At 38.8% G+C, this 22,250-nt stretch overlaps 2 protein-coding genes across 2 annotated transcripts; both read left to right on the forward strand.

Moving 5' to 3' along the window:
• Window positions 1-5,961: 5,961 nt before the first annotated feature.
• Window positions 5,962-16,939, forward strand: LOC145096101 (uncharacterized). Its single transcript, XM_079033869.1, has 4 exons — window positions 5,962-6,544; window positions 14,425-15,083; window positions 15,167-15,273; window positions 16,291-16,939. Exons 1-4 carry the CDS (start codon window positions 5,962-5,964, stop codon window positions 16,937-16,939), a joined length of 1,998 nt encoding a protein of 665 aa, XP_078889995.1.
• Window positions 16,940-17,067: 128 nt separating this feature from the next.
• LOC145096102 (uncharacterized) lies at window positions 17,068-17,541 on the forward strand. The gene has a single exon (XM_079033870.1). It carries the CDS (start codon window positions 17,068-17,070, stop codon window positions 17,539-17,541), a length of 474 nt encoding a protein of 157 aa, XP_078889996.1.
• Window positions 17,542-22,250: the final 4,709 nt, after the last annotated feature.

The raw sequence follows: 22,250 nt of genomic DNA on the forward strand, positions 1-22,250 counted from the left end.
ATATTGGGCCTAGAATGAAATAAATCAATTATATGAACTATTATGGACCATAATTAACCTAATCTAGCCTAATAAGGCATAAAAATCACACTTATATTTTTTAGGACCAACAATCATTCAACCTAACTCTTATATGGGCTTAGGGGCAATAAAGCCCAAAAATCTCTTCTTCCTTTCCAAATCTCGGCCCAAGCCCAAACCCAAGGAAGTGAAGAGTTGACTTAGACCTTGCCACCTCATTTATACATCACATGCCTCCATGCATGGACCAACATACATCTAGGATTGTCATCTCAACTCTCTCTCTCTCTCTTCTTCTTCTTGGTTCTCGGCCGAGAGCTCCCACACACACAAACTTCAACCACTTTTTGTTTATCAAACTCTCTCAAGGAACACCCTTACCCCTCTTCACCAAATTTTCGAGACTTAAGGGCATTTCAAAGAGATTTTCCACAAGAATCATCATCTAAGGTAAGTTTATACTTAAATCTATGATCTAGGTTCCTTGATTTATCAAAAATCTCTTCTTAACTCATAAGAAATTATAATCTTGCACCTTAGAAGCTCCTAAACTCGAGATCTTCCAAGGAAAGGTTGCTAAGGCCGAAAATCACCTCATTTCTATCCATCTCTTCTCCAAAACCGAAACCACACCCAAAGGTGAGCTTCATACCCCCTATTTTTTGGTTTTTATAAGTTTTGTGGGGGGGGGGGGATACAAGAAAATGTGTAGATCTATGAGTATATGTATGCTTTGTATGATTTCTATGTTTATTTACATGTTCTTATGTGATTATGGTGTTGAATCTAGTCAAAAAGTCCTTAAAACCGAGATTTGCATTAGGATGTATGAAACAAGTATAAAACATATTATTACACACAAATCATTTCTAGAAAAATAACCAAGTTGGTTAATATGAACTCCTTGGGCTAAAAATCCCATTTTTGGACTCAAAATGTTAAAAATATAAGGTTAAAGGGCCCAAAATGACAAAATACAAATTCTGATGGAGGAAATGAGTCAAAACAGTTTTAACAATGTATTTTTCTGGAAATATTCTCTTTGAAGGATTAAATGTGAAAATTTTAAGCATAATGGGCCAAAAATGAACTTTTCGGCCCAATAAAGCCCAAATTGCGAGATTTTCAAATTAGAGGGGCTGAAACTGTATTTTTCTGTAAAACAGGGGACTACTAGTGCTCCAAGTCCATTTCAAGGGTTAAAAATGCTTTTCATATTTAAAAGGGACCAAAGATGCAAAAATTTTCTATTTTGGGCCAAAAGTGTAAAAATTGCGAAAATAAGGGTTTCAGCCGAGAAAGATTTCATTTGAGGGACTAAAACTGTTTTTCAAATAACTTTGAGCTGAAAAATACCTTTTCTACAAGTTTTGATACTAAAGTGTCAAGAAAAATGGTTTAAGGACTAAAATAGAAATTCTTTTATACAAAGGGTCAAAAGTGTAAATTTATCCAAAAGAAAGGGGCTGCAAAATTGTAAAATTCTAATGTTTTAAACAAGAAATCCGACATGATGAAATACTAGTACCTCGACTATCGGCGATATATAATACACCTTCAACACCAAAAATCGTTATCAAACGAATTGATTCGGTCTCGAATCAATAATGAATCCGAAATTACTAACACGACGATACTTCAACACACACGCGGAAATTTCGGGAAGTCAATACACACGTGGGAATACACCAGACGTCGATACACCGTCTTTGGGCCCGAAAGTTTCAAATCGTGCTTGTTGGGCCTAGCTAGCCCAATGACATGATCTTTAGGCCCGAAGGAAACTCGCTTACATGTAGTTGGGTCTTATATGACCTAATTCCGTGTAAAAGGACTTTTATAGGCTTTGTGCTGTTGGACCCCAAGGGTCCTCTGGTGTTGCTAGTAAAGTCGAGAATTCACCAAATGCGAGTCGGGCTAAGGGCCCTTCGCATTCACGATAGCCTTGAATGACTTATGGAAAATATCAGGGGCTTCGCACCCTCTTTCCTCCTCGGTTGTGGGGTATGAGAAGTCCGGGTGATTGGATTAAGTGAATAGTGCGAACGACGCCTAAGGGATCGTTTGTATAGTTGTAAACTAGTCATTTTCATTAATGTGTGTTTATAACAATTCACAATCCATAGTTAATCCAACGTCACCGGGACTCAACGAATACACCCGTCGCAACGAAATAACAAAATATAAAACATTTGATGCAAAGTATTAGGAAAACATCGGGTTTTCCTAGGGTTTTCAATTAATACACCTACGAGTTACATACCGAGTTTTACAAATTGTACTTTTACATCTATAGAAACAAACAAGCATACTTACGGATCTTCACCCTTTTTATACTATGCTCTTTTCAGAAAATATCGGATTTTCTGGTGATTTTCAAAACAATACAAACCACTATATTTCAAACATTACTTATGAACTCACCAACATTTCATATGTTGACGTTTTTTCAAAATACTTGTATTCTCAGGTAACAGGTAAATCGAAAAAGGAAAAATGTACTCAGTAACGTCTTGCTGTTGTTTTAATAAGTATCAAACAATTAACTTTTGGGCATGTAATATTATGGATCAATGTACTGAATGTAAACGCTACCAGTTGTAATATTTCAATGCTTGATAATGTATGATGTTATGTTTCATGTACATTCATTGTGATGGTATTCAATTGAGTCACAATAGCCCTCGGACGTTTCCGCCGTCTGGTTCGGGCGTGTGACAAGTGGAGCGGGAGTGTTCGGGACGTATGGGAAGAGATGGGATTTGGTAGACAAAAAGGATGTTCGGCTTGGTGATTGTGGAGAAGATGCATGGAGCGAGCTTGATGATTATTGGAAGGCTTGGAGAGAAATAAACTTTAAATTTGCAAGATGCGGGAGTTTATTCAAGCGTGTGTAGATTGTTAATCGGGAGAGTGCACGAGTTTTGGAGGATTTGGAGAGGTCAAATTGGGCTTAAAATGAAGAAAAACTTGAAGAAAATGGGATTGGAGGTGATTGGATTCGATCTGGGCCAAGTGGGCTAAGCTATGGAGGCCCAAAACCTCAAAGATGCTACATACAGGGACCACCCGCGCAACCCACCCGCGCAACAGCACGCGGGTCGCGCAACCCCCTGCAGGGGCATTTCCGGGAATTCATGTTTTAAGCTATATGGGGAAGGTTGGTGCCTATCTTTTGCATACTCTTGGACATCCGATTTTTGGTGATTCTCTCTGGAGTTTTGAAGACTTTTAAAGGCCAAGAACACTTGAAGAACATCATCTTTTTACATCTTGATTCTTGCTTAATGTTTGGTACAATCTTCTCTAACTTTGTTTCTTTGAGTTTAGCCATGCTTGGATAAACTAATCTTGGTTGACTTTTGTTGAATCCTTTGAGCTTTTGTTGAATGTTAAAGAATCCATGAACTTGTTGTTAAATCTTTATGGGAATGTTTTGTGTTTTAACATTTTATCACTACTTGTATGTTTTTAGTTCATGAGTTTAAATGTGTTTGTGGTGATTAGTTGGCTTATTTCTTGATTAAGTAAAGGATCCTCAAATTAGCAAGCAACAAATGATTTTTGTGTTGTTTTTGCTTCACACAATCATAAAAACATTTTTTCCAACATGTGGTGAAAGCATTTGACCCCTCTTGGATTTGGTGACTTTTTGGTTCTTAATGCTAGTTGATTTTCACTAATTACATGCTTAATGGAAATTGTGACTTTGACTAAGGAAATTGTTATGAGCTTCTCTAACCATTTTAACAACTAAGAAAAGTCTAGGTAATCTCAAGCTTCTTGGATTACTATAGCCAAATTGAGGATTTAAAACAAGTATTGCACCATTGAATTCAAATGATATGTTCATCAAAAGTTAAAGTGAGGAAACTTTAAGTCAACCATCTCTCCCTTATTGATTTTACATCAAACTCTTATTTTTGTTGCAATTGTCTATTTAAATCATAGTTAATTCTAGTTTGTTTCAAGTATTCCAAAACATCAAAACCCCCATTTTCAATTTATTGTCATATTCCAAGTATTTTTACAAAGAGATCTTTCATAGAGTTATAAATTGAACCAATCTCCGTGGATTCGATCCCTTTACCACTATACACTATTTTAGTGTGTAATATTGAGGGTATTAATTTTGTTGGCCTCGACAACCACCAAAGTTTTGGCGCCGTTGCCGGGGATTGGTTTATTTTATTATCAATTTGTTTCTTTATGCCCAGATCTCAGCGTACAGGTGACTTGATTTACAACCCAGAAATCTAAAAAGAAGCAAGGCGTTTGGTGAAGGAAAAACGAGTTGAACGTGGTCAAACTTCTAACCCCCACGGGGACCCGGAGGTTGAAACCGCTTCATTAAGTGATATAGAACCCGATTCTAGTCCCGAACCTCGCCAAGAAATTCCCGAAACACCACCCATAAAACAAAATCCACCCATTATTGAACCAATTGCAATGGCAGGCGGAGGAGAAGTTCCCGAGAGAACCTTGAGGCAAATGATGGAGACCGATGTTACACAAACTCCAACCGGTATCAATTACTCGGTTTTGGAAGGAGGTTTGGAATTGAAGTCAAGTTTAGTCCATCAACTACCAACTTTTCATGGATTGGAAAATGAAGACCCTCATAAGCATTTGAAGATGTTCCACATTATTTGCACTAGCATGAAGCCACAAGGGTCAACCAATGACCAAATCAAGCTAAGGGCGTTCCCCTTTTCATTAGCCGATAGAGTAAAAGATTGGTTATTCTATCTTCCACCGGGGTCGATCAATTCATGGACCGACATGGAAAGAGCTTTCCTTAATAAATTCTATCCTGCTTCAAGAGTCTCAAGTCTTAGAAATGAGATTTGTGGAATCCGCCAAGGTCAAAATGAGACTTTCCATGATTATTGGGAGAGGTTCAACAACTTGTGCTATAGTTGCTCACAACACCAAATTCCGGAACAACTCCTCATTCAACACTTCTATGAGGGATTGTTGCAAATGGAGAGAATACTAGTTGATGCCTCAAGTGGTGGAGATGTCTTTCGTAAAACCCCACAACAAACAAGACAACTTTTCAACGCCATAGCCGCGAATTCACAACATTTTGGCCCTCGACAAGATATGAAAAGAGACACACAACACAAAGTCAATGAAGTGGGAACATCAAACCTCGAGTCTCAAATCAAAGATCTAACCTCCGTTGTTCAAAAGCTAGCCATGGGACAAACTCCACAAGTGATGGTTTGTGGAATATGTGCAACAATGGGACATCCTACGGATATGTGTCCCATCCTTCAAGAAGATGCGAAGCATGTGAATGCCACGGGAGAGTTCCAAAACTACCACAACAAACCATCCGGTTACCAAAATGCATATAATTCAAGTTGGAAGCCAAATCCCAACATGAGCTACAACCCAATACCATTGCCTCAAAATGCATTGGTTAGACCATCCTATCCACCACCACAACCTCATTACCAACATCAACAACCACACTATCAACCCAAACCGCACCCTCCACATCATCATCAACAACCTCCTCAATCTCAACCAAGTAGCTCCGGAATGTCTCTTGAAGACATTGTCAAATCTCTAGCCACTAGTACCCAACAATTCCAAAAAGAGACAAGGACTAGTATCTCCAACCTTGAAGCACAAATAGGAGATATAGTTACATCCATAAGCAAGTTGGAATCCCATGGTAAACTCCCTTCTCAAACCGAAAAGAACCCAAATGTCAATGTGGTGACCTTGAGAAGTGGCAAACAAGCTGGAGAAAGTAGTTCAAAGAAGAAGCCAAGGGAAGAAGAGGAAGAAATAGAGATCATTCCCGTTGAAGTACCTATAGTCAAGAACGATGCACAAGTGGGAGCCCCAAAGAAGACTACGCCTCTAGTAACACCAATAGCCACTCAACCACCGTTCCCCTCCCGACTTGGAACTTCAAAGAAGAATATGGAGGAGAAAGAGATTTTGGACACCTTCCGAAAGGTGGAAGTAAACATCCCTCTACTTGATGCAATCAAGCAAATCCCGAGATATGCAAAGTTCTTGAAAGAACTTTGTACCAACAAGAGGAAGTTGAAGGGAAATGAGAAAATTTTGATGAATGAAAACGCATCCGCGGTTTTACAAAGGAAACTTCCACCCAAATGCAAAGATCCCGGAATGTTCACGGTTCCTTGCAAGATTGAAGATGTCACTTTTAGTAGTGCTATGCTTGATATTGGTGTCTGTATCAATGTCATGCCCTATTCGGTGTATGAATCATTGAATGTCGGACCCTTAAGTGAAACCGGTGTCATAATCTCTCTTGCAGATAAATCAAGTGTCTTTCCTAGAGGTGTTTTAGAAGATGTCCTAGTGCGACTAAACCAATTGGTCTTCCCGACGGATTTCTATGTGATTGATCTAGATGAGCAAGTGTCCTCCAAATTGGCTCTAATCTTGCTTGGGAGACCGTTTTTGAAGACGGCTAGGACAAAGATCGATGCGTATGCGGGAAGTTTGACAATGGAGTTTGATGGCGAAACAATAAGTTTTAATATTTATGATGCCATGAGATATCCTAGTGATGTTTCTGATGGGTTTTGGTCATAAGACATCCTATGTGCTCATACAAACCCTAATGCTTGGATCTAGGTTTCTCTATTGTACATGCTTTGAATCCAAGACTATAAACCCTAATTCTAGCATATGGAAATCAATATTAACATATAATTAGGTTTAAGATATTACCTTGATTGTTATGTAGTAATAACAATCCCAATTCCTCCTTGAATTGACTTTGGAAGGCTTAGAGTCACAAGTGTCACTCCTCTAATGGCTCACAAACACCATAAGCAAGAGGATGAAGAGGAGAGAGGTTAGAGGCTGCCCAAAAACGTGTGAAACCATAGAAGGTTGCTTGTCCACGTTTTTGAGGCATAAGGGGTCTTTATATAGTAAGGCTATTAGGGTTATCTAACAAGGAAACCCTAATTTGGTTGCTTAAGCCCTAAGCAACCCATGGAGCCCTTTTCTTAAAGCCTTGAACGACTTCATATGGGCTTCCCCATTAGAATTCGTCCACCTTATAATAAAAGGCAATCCATGGCCCAAATTGCAATTATCTTATAATTACAATTCCAGTCCCTTAAGTTTAATTAATCTCTTTTAGTCACAAAACTAATTACCAATTAATTATTGACTAATATTAATTAAACAATATGATTTATCCTTTAATATATTATTCCCATAATATATTAATAAATCATATTTAATACTTTCTCTCCATAATTCATCGTATCAAGTTGCTTTGGTGAAGGCAACCCAAAAGGACCATGCACCATCGGGTCAAGTACATACCAAAATAGTTATGGACTTAGACACTAATCCAACAGTCTCCCACTTGGATAAGTCTAATAACTATTCTGCGTATGACTTCAGATCCTGATCTGCAATCGTAGCTTTCCAAAGCCGTTGTCAACTCTGATCATATCAGATACGCATGTCCTTAGATAAGGGATCATATATTCCTCCATTCTAGATATCATATGAGATATGATTTCAAATCATTCTCTTTGTATTATATCTCGATTTCTGATTTATGACGACTGACTAATTGAACAAATCAAATTAGCCCTAGCCCGGCCGAGCATTTACGTTTGTCATCACTAAACCATCGAGGGGCCCAAAGATATCGCTTTTATCCTACTTTGAATAAAAGGAACGGATAAACTTTGATACAATGCTCGCTTGCACTCACGCACCGAATCACACACAACAATATGTTTTATAACACCAAGTTACTAGTGCGTTTACATATTATCAATGTGTAACCGATTTGCAAGATACAACTCACACATCTCGGTTTCAAGAATATAAGATGTTATCGTCTCACCAATCACTCGTGATACGATTCATGGAGTGATCCAAGTGAGCGTGGGTTTAATCCAATGCTCAAATCATATTCGTAAGCACTCATGAACGTTGCAACAAACATTTGCTTATGTCTAATGCTCTTTAGACAATCCACACACCAATTCACGACAATCTTCATTCATATCTACTTCCAACATATGAACGACTGTGGCCCGTTTGAATAATTCGATTATTCTTAATAACCTTAATTATTCTGGAAGTCAAAACATGCAAAGTGAAACACAAGAATAATACTAATCCCATATGGCCTCAAACCTTTGAGTATAAATAAAACACCTTTTATTTATCACCATATCGATTACTCATTATTTGTCGTTTCGGTTAATCAACTTCTTACTTGAATTCCAACACTTGTCCCATGCTCCTAGCATGCACACAATGTTTACCTATGGTTCTTACTTTGTGAAATAGATCACATTGAACACATTTCCAATCCTTCTCATTTCACAACTCCAAATCCGTTTTTCATAAGTCAAAGAATATCAAATTCTTGCTACTTATAGAATATGCTAGATTCTAACATTCTATGCAACTATCCTTTCGTAATGTCACTGCACCAAAGTTACAAAGACTATTGCCAATGATATTACAAAGTCCTCTATCGGAGATTGTTACAATACAATTCCATAGACGTGATGTCTCTCACTCAAAGTACATTCTTTGAACATCCTTTTGCGTAGAAGTTTCTAAACTAGTCATAGATTTCTCAATATTCAATTCCCAATATGGACACACTTCCATATGTTCCATATGTCAACTCATTCTTAATAGAATCTTATCTATTCGTAATGATGTCGATACGGTCCATCCAATATGGAAACATTTCCATATTTTCCAATACTATACTTCCAACTACTCACAAGCGACCAATCCTCGTCGAACTTTGGGTTGTCCTTTGATAGTTGTTTAATTGTTTTAGTCAAAACCAATTCTAGTCCCTTTTCCCTCTAAATGCGCTCGACATTTGGAAAATTTTAGAATGGTCAAACATTAAAGCATTTGCAATCGATTCTATACCCGAAGCGTATGGGACACGACGCATAATGTTTTATTTGCTATGTTCTCAAAATTCGAATTGTGAAGAGGGATGCCGTAATCATAATCGAAATTTTAAGAACACACTATGTACCTTTGACTAAATTTATTAACATTTCTCAACCTAATCCTTTAGATTTGAAATGAAGCATAATATTCTCTCCCTTAATTATAGCAAAACAACCTTTCAACTCTTACAACTTTGCAAAGTATGACTCTTGTTTTCTATAATTAATATTCCTAACCTTGCAATACTTTCCTTAATAATCATACAATCATAACATTTATGCTCCCACTATCATGATGATTATTATAAAACATAACACTTATGCTCCCACTAGCTTCGACATGTATTCATAAACATCTTAACTTTCAGAAAACAATACTTATTGAATTTCTTAAGTTCATGTTTCTAATACTTAGTGCTTTGATAATCCTTTATCAATGCTTCTTGAACTTATACACATTTGCCTTCGATAGTTCATATATGTGTATAAACAATTAAGACTAATTGCCAAACCTCACAATTCAAATTATGGAAAGGGATGCCGTAACCATAATTGAATTCGAGAATGCAATTTTACAATCACTATCTTCTTAAAATCTGTCTTAATGAAAGCATTTCCTCACAATCATTTTCATGAAGGAGGAAATCTTATGACACTTAGATTTAAACAGTGTATTTGTTCCTATCCATGTGAATTTGTCAAAACCAAAGTTTATGATAAATTCAAACTCTTATGGATCGACCTTTCTTGATCTCGATTTCTTGCCTTTATGGTAGCACAGCTGCCCACCATGTCTTCCAAGTAGTTAAGCAGCTCACCCTTTCCTATCAATGTACTTTTCATTGATTAAGGTGCTTTGCCTTTTATGCGTTCAAAATGAGAACTCATAGAACTCACATGCATAATTAACTCGATTGGATTGGCACATAATCAAAATAATGTCAACACGATAGGTTGTAAACCTCAACTCGTGTGCTAGTGATGATCGATAAGGTTTATTTGATTTGTTCTTGAAACCTTTCAAGATCATTAAGACTCCCACTGACTCCTTGACATATAAGATTCTTTTGTCAAAAACCATTTCTTGACAAACAAATATTCAGGAGTTAGTGTAGTTTTTATCAAAAACACTTCATAAATTGGTCTTAGTTGGTCTTTGTCTTATCCAAGACATCACAACTTTCCACATTTGATGAATGTTACAAACCTTTTTTAATACTTTTCACTCAATGTCACAATCTTAACTTTAAGACTTGTTATTGGAACGAAGTATGATTGACTTATTGATTTAACCATTTCTTCAATTCTTGATTCCTCTTCTTAGACATACAATTGTACTAAGACTCACTTAGAGGATCAATTGAGATATGGTTCTTAATCATTAAGACCTATTATAAAGCATAAAAGGTACTCTCCCATCTTCTTAGAATGGAGAAACTTTTATCTTTCTGCCAACTTGATTCTTCTTATTCGTTCTGCTATTGATCTAAACCCTTTAATCAATTCAAAATTACACTTAATCTTGTAAGTATAATCATATTTACTAAACCTTTAGTAAATCATGACGAATGTCTTTGTTACTCTTATGGTGGACTTGATCAACACACAACTTTGTGTATTCGATCTCCAAGTCCTTCACTTGACACTTTGTCAATGAATTAGTCTAATTTCCAAATATGAAATTTCTCATTCATCGTGCAACCAAGATGCATGATTCCAAGTTTCTGTCCAATTGAAACTTGGGCGATGAGAAACTCTCCCTATTTGGTAAATTCTCGACTTTCCATAAATAACATAATAAGAACCAAATTCATTATTGCTAATAATAGAAACATTTTAACATCAATTTTTCATACACGCCATTGTAAGGATAAATAAATAAAATTTAAAATAAAAAATTATTTTATTGCGGAAAAATTTGTCCTTACAATGCAACTCATTGAAAAACTTATGCTAATACATATTTCTTAGCAATCTAATTCTAACTCTAAGTAGTAGCTCAAGAATCTAATCTTCGAGAAATGCGATCGAAATCCATTCCTTCACGGTTAGATTCTGCTCACTTCTTCCCTTAAGCTTCCTTTCTTTTCTTCGATCCTACAAAACATCAATTGTAATCTCATCACATTATGTATTAAGAATCTAGAATATAAGCCTAAAAGAGTTAATCAATGGATTTTACCTAAAGCAGAGCCATACGTTTTGACTCTCCCATCTCTTAGATCTCTTAGGTAAATGGGGCAGCTTCGTCTCCAATGCCCCTTCTCTTGGCAATAAAAACAAATAGACTCTTTTGGAACAGCACATGGAACTATTTCAGACATCGCCTTTCTCTTTTGATCAAACTTTTCGATCATTGCATGTCTTTTTGTTGCCATTGTCTACATCCATCGAGCTCTTGAAGGCAGATTCACCAATCAACATTGCTTTTCAATTGCGCCAAACCATTGCTGATTCAGCAGCAATAAGCATATAGGTGAGATCTATAAGGGTCACGTCGTAGTTCATCATATAGTACTCTCTTACGAACTCACTATATGAGTTAGGAAGTGACTGAAAAACCCAATCAACAGCCATTTCCTCACAGACAACGGATCCCAACATTCTTAACTTATCAATGTGTGACTTCATCCCTAGGATGTGTGCACACACGGACTTTCCTTCTTTATGTTTACTTACCAAAAGGGCTTGAGTGATCTTGAACTTTTCAAGCCTTTGAACTTGTGGGTTAGGGAGAATAATTGGAGGAGGAGGAAGTGAAGCATGATCTCTTGTTCCTCGATCGAATCGTGGAATATCATCTTCATGTGGAATGCATGTTCCACGGGATTTGAGAAGACCATAGTTGTCGAACTTTGACATCTACAAAATGGGAGAAAAAATGAATTCAAGTTAGTTGATAGATTGAGTCCTTGGTAGATCACCCAAATGAAATTCCAAGGCTAGGACCCAACACAATACGCTACAACCTAGAAAAGGGATGCCGTAATCTAGTTGCAGAATATTTGAAGGTAAGTGAATGACGATTCACTAATTTCCATCATGAAAAACGAAAAAGAAATTTAAGTTTTAAATCTATGAAAACTCCTAGATCCTTTGAGATACATTGAACTTTCAATGGCATGTTTAAATCTCGATATGCCCCTCTTGTTTGTGACTGGGATGCCGAGGATCACAAAGCGGGTGTGAATAACCATGCAAACTTACATGGTGCCCTCACATGTTACAATCACCTATTCGATGTGCCGGTAAACCACACAAGCTCCACCGAACCATGACAAACATTGAGTCACCCTTTGCTACCTTTGCTTAGACCCATTTAGTGTGCCGGTTAACCACACACGCTCCACTAACGTCTTCGCAAGGGCACAAAGTGTAATTTCATGGAATTGCATCAATTCACTTTTGCCTAAGTAACTAAGATTGGGAATTTTATGAAAACATTTAGTTACTTTAGTAATTCATTATACTTATAATGGAAGGTTTCGTCCTATCCTACCCGTTCGGCTAACGACCCTCCACTAGTCAAGAGTGCGGTTAGTAAGAGTGGATACCCATTCAATCGCCATTTTATAGGCAATTTCCTTAAACACCCCTTATAGACTAGCTTCGTGAATGAGGCCTACTAACGGTAAGACTGACTTTTACTCATACATATATATAATGTTAGACTTTTAATGTTATATATATAGTATAGAGTGTATTTTATACTTTTAAAATATTAGGTGGTCTAATTTAACAATTATACTTTTAATTCAATTAAATTGTAAACCTAAACTTTTATGGATTTATTAAATCTGTTTTAATTATACACCTTAATTAATTAATAAAACCATAAGGGTGTGATTTGAACTTTTTCAAAACTATACTAGAGTTTTAGAATTTAACATTCCTAATTAAACTTTTAATCAACTTTTAAATTCCAAAACTTGAGAGCAAGTTTTGAAACATTTCAACACATTAGGGTTTAGAATTTAAATATACATCAAAATTAATCCATTTAATCAAAATTTAAATTCCAAAACTTGAGGGCAAGTTTTGAAACCTTTTTCAAAACATTAGGGTTTTAACTATTTAACTTTCAAAACAACAAAATTTTTGGGTTCAAATTTAAAATATAAAACCTAAAGGGATTAATTTGAAACTATTCCAAACTTTGTCAAGAATATTCTAGATCACATAATTCAAATAAGGCAATTAACTATAATTGGTGGTTATCTAATTAGATCTAGATCAAATTCTTGCAAGATAATGATCAAATAATTTCCATAACTTAACATATATCAAATAAGGTAACAATTATCTAATTAGATGACCAAAATCTTTTATTTTGACAAGGATAATCATAAGGGATTAACAAAATTCGAATTTTATTAAGTTTAAACAATTATGGCAATTATCCTAAGTCATAACAGGTAAAAATCCCGAAAATCCGCCTGTCTGACGAGTTGACTCGTCGAGTCAGGCTTGGACTCGTCGAGTCACCTTGGACTCGGCGAGTTCAGCTATGGACTCGGCGAGTCCAGCCTCCAGAAACCCAAAAAACGAATTTTCCAGATATCTAATGCATCAATACAATTGAAACCAAGCTAGTCTCTGATACCACTGATGGGTTTTGGTCATAAGACATCCTATGTGCTCATACAAACCCTAATGCTTGGATCTAGGTTTCTCTATTGTACATGCTTTGAATCCAAGACTATAAACCCTAATTCTAGCATATGGAAATCAATATTAACATATAATTAGGTTTAAGATATTACCTTGATTGTTATGTAGTAATAACAATCCCAATTCCTCCTTGAATTGACTTTGGAAGGCTTAGAGTCACAAGTGTCACTCCTCTAATGGCTCACAAACACCATAAGCAAGAGGATGAAGAGGAGAGAGGTTAGAGGCTGCCCAAAAACGTGTGAAACCCTAGAAGGTTGCTTGTCCACGTTTTTGAGGCATAAGGGGTCTTTATATAGTAAGGCTATTAGGGTTATCTAACAAGGAAACCCTAATTTGGTTGCTTAAGCCCTAAGCAACCCATGGAGCCCTTTTCTTAAAGCCTTGAATGACTTCATATGGGCTTCCCCATTAGAATTCATCCACCTTATAATAAAAGGCAATCCATGGCCCAAATTGCAATTATCTTATAATTACAATTTCAGTCCCTTAAGTTTAATTAATCTCTTTTAGTCACAAAACTAATTACCAATTAATTATTGACTAATATTAATTAAACAATATGATTTCTCCTTTAATATATTATTCCCATAATATATTAATAAATCATATTTAATACTTTCTCTCCATAATTCATCCTATCAAGTTGCTTTGGTGAAGGCAACCCAAAAGGACCATGCACCATCGGGTCAAGTACATACCAAAATAGTTATGGACTTAGACACTAATCCAACAGTTTCATCTTTGTACTTTGTTGATGTTGTTGAGCCAATTACTCAAGAGTTGTTTGAGTTATCTAACAGTGATATGTTGGAGATGATCTTAAGCAAAGGATTCGATTGTGGGAAGCTAGCCGAGCAATTAAAGCTTTATTCTTTGGATCCGGAGGTTGAGAAGTTGGTAAATAAAATGAAGATGAAGAAATCTACAAGATTAGATGTCAAGCAAATTGAATTGCCCCTAACTCATACAAAATTGCCTCCATCCCTTGTTCAACCACCCGAATTGGAATTGAAGGTCTTACCTCAACATTTGAAGTATGCCTACTTGGGAAAGAATGAAACCCTTCCGGTTATTATTTCAACTCACTTAACCGAATATGAAGAAGAACAACTCATCAAGGTGTTGAAGGAGCATAAAGAAGCCATGGGTTGGACGATTGTGAATATCAAGGGATTAAGCCCCTCCACTTGTATGCACAAGATCTTAATGGAGGATGAATGCAAGCGAAGAAGAGACGTGCAAAGAAGGTTAAATCCGCCAATGATGGAAGTTGTGAAGAAAGAGATATTAAAGCTTCTTGATGCAGGGATGATCTATCCAATCTCGGATAGCAAGTGGGTGAGCCCGGTGCAAGTCGTTCCAAAAAAGACGGGAATCACGGTGGTCGAGAACAAAAAAGGTATGATGGTCCCCACTCGTGTGCAAAACGGGTGGAGAGTATGTATTGACTACCGCAAACTCAATGCAAGCACAAGAAAAGATCATTTCCCATTGCCTTTCATTGACCAAATGTTAGAAAGGTTGGCCGGGAAATCTCATTATTGTTGTCTCGACGGGTATTCCGATTTTCACCAAATCCCGGTGGCACCGGAAGACCAAGAAAAGACGACATTTACATGTCCATTTGGTACTTTTGCATACCGGAGAATGCCATTTGGATTGTGTAACGCCCCGGCCACTTTCCAACGTTGTGTGGTTAGTATCTTTTCGGAATACGTTGAAAACATAATTGAGGTTTTTATGGATGATTTCACGGTACATGGCAACTCTTTTCAAGAATGTTTGACTAATCTCACAAAAATTTTAAAAAGATGCATTGAAACAAACTTGGTTTTGAATTTTGAGAAATGTCATTTCATGGTGAGTCAAGGTCTCATTTTGGGTCACATTGTGTCTAAAAAAGGAATTGAGGTAGATAAGGCCAAAATTGATGTTATTCAAAGCTTACCTTACCCGACTTGTGTTCGGGAAGTTCGTTCTTTTTTGGGCCATGCAGGTTTCTATCGAAGGTTCATCAAGGATTTTTCAAAGATAACAAGACCAATGTGCCAACTCTTGCCAAAGGAGGTTGATTTCGAGTTCAATGAGGCATGCAAAGAAGCTTTTGACAAGCTCAAGGAGTTGCTTGCATCCGCTCCCATCATGCAAGCACCAAATTGGGATCTCCCATTTGAGATCATGTGTGATGCAAGCAACTATGCGATAGGCGCCGTTTTGGGTCAAAAGAATGGGAGGGCCTCCCACGTGATCTATTATGCATGAAGGACACTAGACAATGCTCAAAGCAACTACTCTACCACGGAGAAGGGGCTATTGGCCATAGTGTTCGCCTTGGAGAAATTTAGACAATACCTACTTGGTACCAAGGTCATAGTGTATTCGGATCACGCAACTCTTAAGTACTTGATGACGAAGAAGATGCAAAGCCGAGACTCATCCGGTGGATCCTACTGTTACAAGAATTTGACTTGGAAATCCGGGAGAAGAGCGGATGCGAGAACCTCGTTGCCGATCATCTAAGCTGGATCACTTCAAATGAAACTCCTCTCCCATTGCGGGACGAGTTTCCGGATGAGCATCTCTTTACCCTTACTCAATATATTCCTTGGTATGCCGATATCGTTAACTTTTTGGTCATAAAAAGGTATCCTGACACATGCACACGTGCTCAAAAAGACAAGTTGAAAAGTGATGCCAAATACTATGTGTGGGATGAACCTTATTTGTGGAAACATTGTCCCGATCAAATCATTAGGCGATGTGTACCCCAACAAGAGCACCAATCTATTTTGCAATTCTGTCATGAATTTGCTTGTGGGGGACACTTCGGACCTAGCCGAACCTTGAGAAAGGTTCTTGAATGTGGGCTATTTTGGCCGACCATGTCACGCGACTGTTACTTGTTTTGCAAAAGTTGTGAACGGTGCCGAAGGACGGGAAACGTTTCGCAAAAGAACCAAATGCCCCAAAATCCAATCCTTGTTTGTGAAATTTTTGACGTATGGGGGATTGATTTCATGGGCCCATTTCCTGTTTCGTTTGGCAACGTTTACATCTTGCTCGCGGTTGACTATGTTTCTAAGTGGGTTGAGGCCAAAGCCACAAGATCGGATGATGCCAAAACGGTTATCGAGTTTTTGAAATCTAATGTGTTTGTGAGATTTGGTGTACCTAGGGCTTTGATTAGTGATAGAGGGACGCACTTTTTCAACAAAATGATGGAGGCTTTATTGAAAAAGTACAACATGACCCATCGTGTCTCTACCGCCTACCACCCTCAAACGAATGGTTAAGCGGAGGTCTCGAATCGTGAAATGAAGTCTATTCTAGAGAAAACAGTGAATCCGACAGGAAGGATTGGAGTTTGAGACTTGACGATGCCTTATGGGCCTATCGGACCGCTTATAAGACCCCGATTGGAATGTCGCCCTTCAGATTAGTTTTTGGAAAATCTTGTCATCTTCCCGTCGAGTTAGAGCACCGAGCATTTTGGGCGGTCAAGAAATGCAACTTCGACATTGATGAGGAGGGAAGGCATAGGAAACTTCAACTCCAAGAGCTAAAAGAACTGAGAAACGAATCCCGTGAAAACGGAAGGATTTATAAGGAGAAAACGAAGCTCTTCCACGACAAGTCCATCACCCGAAAGAATTTTGAACCGGGACATAGGGTCTTACTTTACCATTCATGGTTGAAGTTATTCCCGGGAAAATTAAGATCAAGGTGGATTGGCCCATTTTTTGTAATGAAGACTTTAGACCATGGAGCGGTGGAAATCCAAAGTGAAGAAACGGGACAAATTTTGAAAGTCAATGGGCACCGATTAAAGCCATTCTATGAAGGTTTTAATGCAAGTGTTGTTGAAATCATCCAGTTGGATGTCCCGGTGTGTTGAAGCAAGCTAGAAGGATGTCTCGCCTAAGACGTTAAAGAGGGGCATTTTTGGAAAGCTTTATGCTTTCATGTTTCTACGTTCGAATAAAGAAGTTTTGAAAATGTTTTGATGAGACTTTTAAAGTCATTTTTGAAGAAATCAAGAGTTTCTAGGTGTTTGGGGCCTTCCGAATCAAGAACTTGTGAAGAAACAGAAGAAAACGGAGAAAAATCGCGATCCGGGACCAGAACCATGCGCGACCCGCGCATGGGTGTGCGGCTAGTGTGCGCGGACGGCCTTCAACTTGCAACATAAAAATAGAACCTAACTGCATATGTTGCGCGACCTGCATGCCCCCTCTGCGCGACCCACGTTCTGCCTTGACGACCAACCCATATTTTGTTGACCAGCTTTGACTTTCGTTGAGCAGGTGGTTTAATGAGTTGACCAACGTTCACTGGGTGTTGACCACACTTGAATATGGATTGAAAACCTCCAACAACTCTTCTTCTTCATTTCATTCTCTCAAACACCCACCATTCTCTCTTAAACTCTCAAGAACACATAAAACCACTTTTCACTAAAATTCGATTTCTTGGAGTTCCACCGGTCGGAATTCGACGAGACCGCCGCCATTCTTCACCATTTTCCATGCTCTACAAACCCCACCCAAAATTTACTCTGATCCATTGTCGGGTTTGGGGGCGCCACCACCACCCAACTCGCCGTTTTCCGGCCATTTTCCGGCCAACTCCGGCCACCTCTCGCAATTCCGACACCACCAAAGTGTTTCTTTTTCAAAGCTCTTTACATCTAACTGAACAAAACCTCTAAATATCACCAAAAAATTTCCCAGGATTTTTTAGCCACCACGAGCCGCCACCGGATTTTTCACACAAATCAAGTTGAAAATATTCCTTCAGTGAACAAGTCTTGCATTTTGGCACCCACGAATAACCAAAAGCTTGGGGTGCACGGTAGCGGATTCCGGGTTGAAGTTCAATTTTGGGACAATTCGGGTATTGAAAATGGGAAAAACCGCAACTCGGACACGCACCCATGGATCATCGATTGATCCTAACCTGCAAAAGGATGTCGCCGGTCCATCACGCAAAGCAGCCGGTAAACGGAAAAAAGGAGGAGAAGAGGGAAGCGATCCTTCCCTTACAAAAGCTGAAATCAAAACCTATCGGTCCAACCTTCGGGGTCGCACAATCCGGCCGACAAAATTCTACCATTGAAAGTCCATGAAAAAGCTTAGGGTGCATGATGGTGTATACAATTTGTTCCTACAACTGGGTTGGCATGGTTTTCTTCGACTTTGTGACAGAACTTACGAGGAACCCACAATGGAATTTCTTAGCACATATGCACAAGATGATGCAGTGAAAGTCCTCACATTCCAGTTGAAAGGAGAGCATCATAGGCTCACATACGAAGAGCTTGATTCCATCATGGGTATAGACGATCCGTTCCGCATCAGCCCCCAAAATCAAGAGTACCAAGATTTTCTGCGTTACCCGGATACAAACTTTTGGATGCAAATTTCCGGTCTCACAACCTTTAACCCAAGCCGACAGCGAGCCAAGCACATCGTTCACCCCTGCTGGTGAATTGCTCACCGAGTTCTTATGACGAGTATCTTCGGGCGCCTCGAGCCCGGTCAAATCAACAGATGTGAGCTATTTTTCCTCCGAAGCATGAGGCGTGCACTCCCCCTCAATTTTTTAGGCTTCTTTTTAGACAAATGCGACTCCATACGCCAGCGTTCCACGGGGGAAATTTTCATCGGCGGACTTATCACGATCATAGGTTGAGCCGTCGGCCTAGACTTCCCGGCTCCCGAGTACATACCTGTCGACACCCCACCGAACTTCCTGCTGGACTGTGACGCTCTCATCGGGATGGAGATGTTGCTCGATCGGGGAACCCGCACGTACAATAGGTTAGACTCTGACAAAGCCCCGGTTTACATCCTGCCAAGTTGGATCGGTTCTTCATTCGACACAGACGACCCCGACACTTGGCTTCCTCCAGATCAGTTGACCCAAGCAGGTGTATTCCTAGAATTCGGTGATGATGAGGGTGACGACGCAGAGGAACAAGAGGAAGAAGATGACGAAGAGGACAACGAGATGCCCGAAGCTGAGGACCATTTTGACCAACCTTCGATGCAACAGCCGATGTTTCAGCATGACCAATTCTAGGCTCCTCCACAACGTTTTGACCAGCCGCATTAGCAGGGGGCACGAAGTCCCACCATATTTCCCCCCTACGTTCTTTGACCAATTTGCCATAATGTTCTCCACGGTGCAGCGCATCGACGCCCAAACGCAAGAGAATACGAGAGCCATCCAAGATGTGGTGAGTTGTGTTGATCGATTGGAGTAGTCCTTCCCTTCCACTTCCCGCCAGGTCCAGGATATGTGGGACTACCACTATCGTCACGGGCATTTCTTGCCGCCCGACCCTCCAATTTAGGTCCTTTCCGTCCTTTCCTCAAGCATTGAGGACAATGCTTGTTCTTAAGCTTAGGGTGGGGCATTTCCCTTATCTTTTACTTTTTCATGCATTTTTAACTAGGTTGCATAACATTCTAGTTTTAAGCTAATTTTCATTCATTTTTATATATAATTGCAAAAAGATTTTATCTTCTTCTTTTTCACCTTTTATATTTTTGCATAACATTTAGCTTAGGGCATTAGCATTCATGCATTTTTGTTGTCTGTTTATTCTCACCTGCTTGGATGCCATGGAACAGGTTCATAGTTATTGTATCATTATTGGTCCAGGATCTTGTTGCTATCTCACCCATCGAACCGAGACCACTAGCTGCAGTTTGGGATTTCATACTTGGGATCAGATGCTGGTAGCTTAAAGGGGTAAGTGATCATGGCCAGGTAGTTTTCATGAAGAATTATGCATACAGTACTAATGACTGTAGGATATACTATAGCAATGGATGTCTTAGCCTTGCGGTCACTACCGCCGAGAGGATCACACTTGATCATGTTTGAACTGTTAGGATGAAGCACTAGTGCTTGTCCCCGAGTAGAATCCATATCCGGTCTCTTTACATCACCATATCTTTTTGCGATTTTCTTAGGATTTTAGAGAAGTCTTTTAGTCTGCATGTGGACATTTTCATGTGTTTTAAAAAAAATTATTATTATTAGTTTGAAAAGGAGTTACATTACATCTTTATGCTCCACACATGGTCATTTTCTCGCTTAGACCATTTGGATTATATTACTACTCTTTCGGTTCCACTTACACACTTTAGGAACCAAATTTTGAGTCAAAGGGTTGTTATTACATTACCTTCAAGTATGGTATAAAAAAAACAAAAAAAACCAAAAAAAAAAACAAAAAGAAAAAAAGGGGGCAGGCAAATTCCCAGCTGCAGAAATCTGAGAAGGGTGACCGGTTCTATTATTGAACTAAATTCTCCAACATTTTGGTCACCCGGCGTTTGATATTCATTTATATAGGTATGTTTTATTGTATATAGATCGAGTTGTTTTTCGAAAATTGGTGATGTTAGGGAGACTGTCGAGTTGGATACTACGGGAGGTTTGGGCCAACACCAAGTGAGCCGATTCCTACAACGGTGCCCGAGCGATTAAAAGCTAGTTACACATGAGAGAAACCGGAAAACGTGAGACCAGAGTGTACATTTAAAGAAGAGCTCCACCTGAGCCCATCCAACTGCTTTCTCCCTACTATAGATATCCTTCATTGTATGCATGTTCCATTGAGGCTGCGACTGCTCATCCCTCCTTACTCACCTAAAGGAGTTGTCCTGACTGTGGTTTATGGTTTCATTGTCATCGGATGAAAAAGTTGTGAGATAATAGCAAGATTAATTCTGACCATGTTGACTAACAGTGATTAGGTTCCGTGGTTCTATCCATTCTTTTTATTTTCTTAGGATAGTTCATCCCGAATTCATTTTAGTCTTGTCTTAGTTGAGGACAAGTAAGGTTTAAGCTTGGGGTGATTTGATAGTTAGTTTTGTTTACTTCTTTTTATATTTTATTTTAGCATATTTCATTCATAATTTAGATAATTTCCATGCATATTTTCCTTTTTGTTATTTTATGACTATTTCGGGTACTTTCGAATCTTGTGAGCATAATTGCAGGTTTTCAGGTCTAGTGGAGCGGGAGTGTTCGGGATGTATGGGAAGCGATGGGATTTGGTAGAAAAAAAGGATGTTAGGCTTGGTGATTTTGGAGATGATGCGTGGAGCGAGCTTGATGATTATTGGAAGGCTTGGAGAGAAATAAACTTTAAATTTGCAAGATGCGGGAGTTTATTCAAGCGTGCGTAGATTGTTAATCGGGAGAGTGCATGAGTTTTGGAGGATTTGGAGAGGTCAAATTGGGCTTAAAATGAAGAAAAACTTGAAGAAAATGGGCTAGGAGGTGATTGGATTTGATCTGGGCCAAGTGGGCTAAGCTATGGAGGCCCAAAACCTCAAAGATGCTACATACAGGGACCACCCGCGCAACCCACCCGCGCAACAGCACGCGGGTCGTGCAACCCCCTGCAGGGGCATTTCCGGGAACTCATGTTTTAAGCTATATGGGGAAGGTTGGTGCCTATCTTTTTCATACTCTTGGACATCCGATTTTTGGTGATTCTCTCTTGAGTTTTGAAGACTTTTAAAGGCCAAGAACACTTGAAGAACATCATCTTTTTACATCTTGATTCTTGCTTAATGTTTG

Source organism: Lactuca serriola, chromosome 3 (assembly GCF_051521515.1).
Source record: "Lactuca serriola cultivar US96UC23 chromosome 3, Lser_US96UC23_V15, whole genome shotgun sequence".
In the NCBI taxonomy this organism is placed as follows: domain Eukaryota; kingdom Viridiplantae; phylum Streptophyta; class Magnoliopsida; order Asterales; family Asteraceae; genus Lactuca; species Lactuca serriola.

What these genes read in the sequence shown, in the direction of transcription:
- LOC145096101 (XM_079033869.1), top strand. Translation starts at nt 5,962, where the DNA reads ATGGAGGAGAAAGAGATTTTGGACACCTTCCGAAAGGTGGAAGTAAAC. An exon ending in GTTTGATGGCGAAACAATAA is followed by an intron (nt 6,545 to 14,424) that starts GTTTTAATATTT and finishes CAATTACTCAAG; the next exon opens with AGTTGTTTGAGTTATCTAAC. An exon ending in GACATTTACATGTCCATTTG is followed by an intron (nt 15,274 to 16,290) that starts GTACTTTTGCAT and finishes GGTCATAAAAAG; the next exon opens with GTATCCTGACACATGCACAC.
- LOC145096102 (XM_079033870.1), top strand. Translation starts at nt 17,068, where the DNA reads ATGTCGCCCTTCAGATTAGTTTTTGGAAAATCTTGTCATCTTCCCGTC.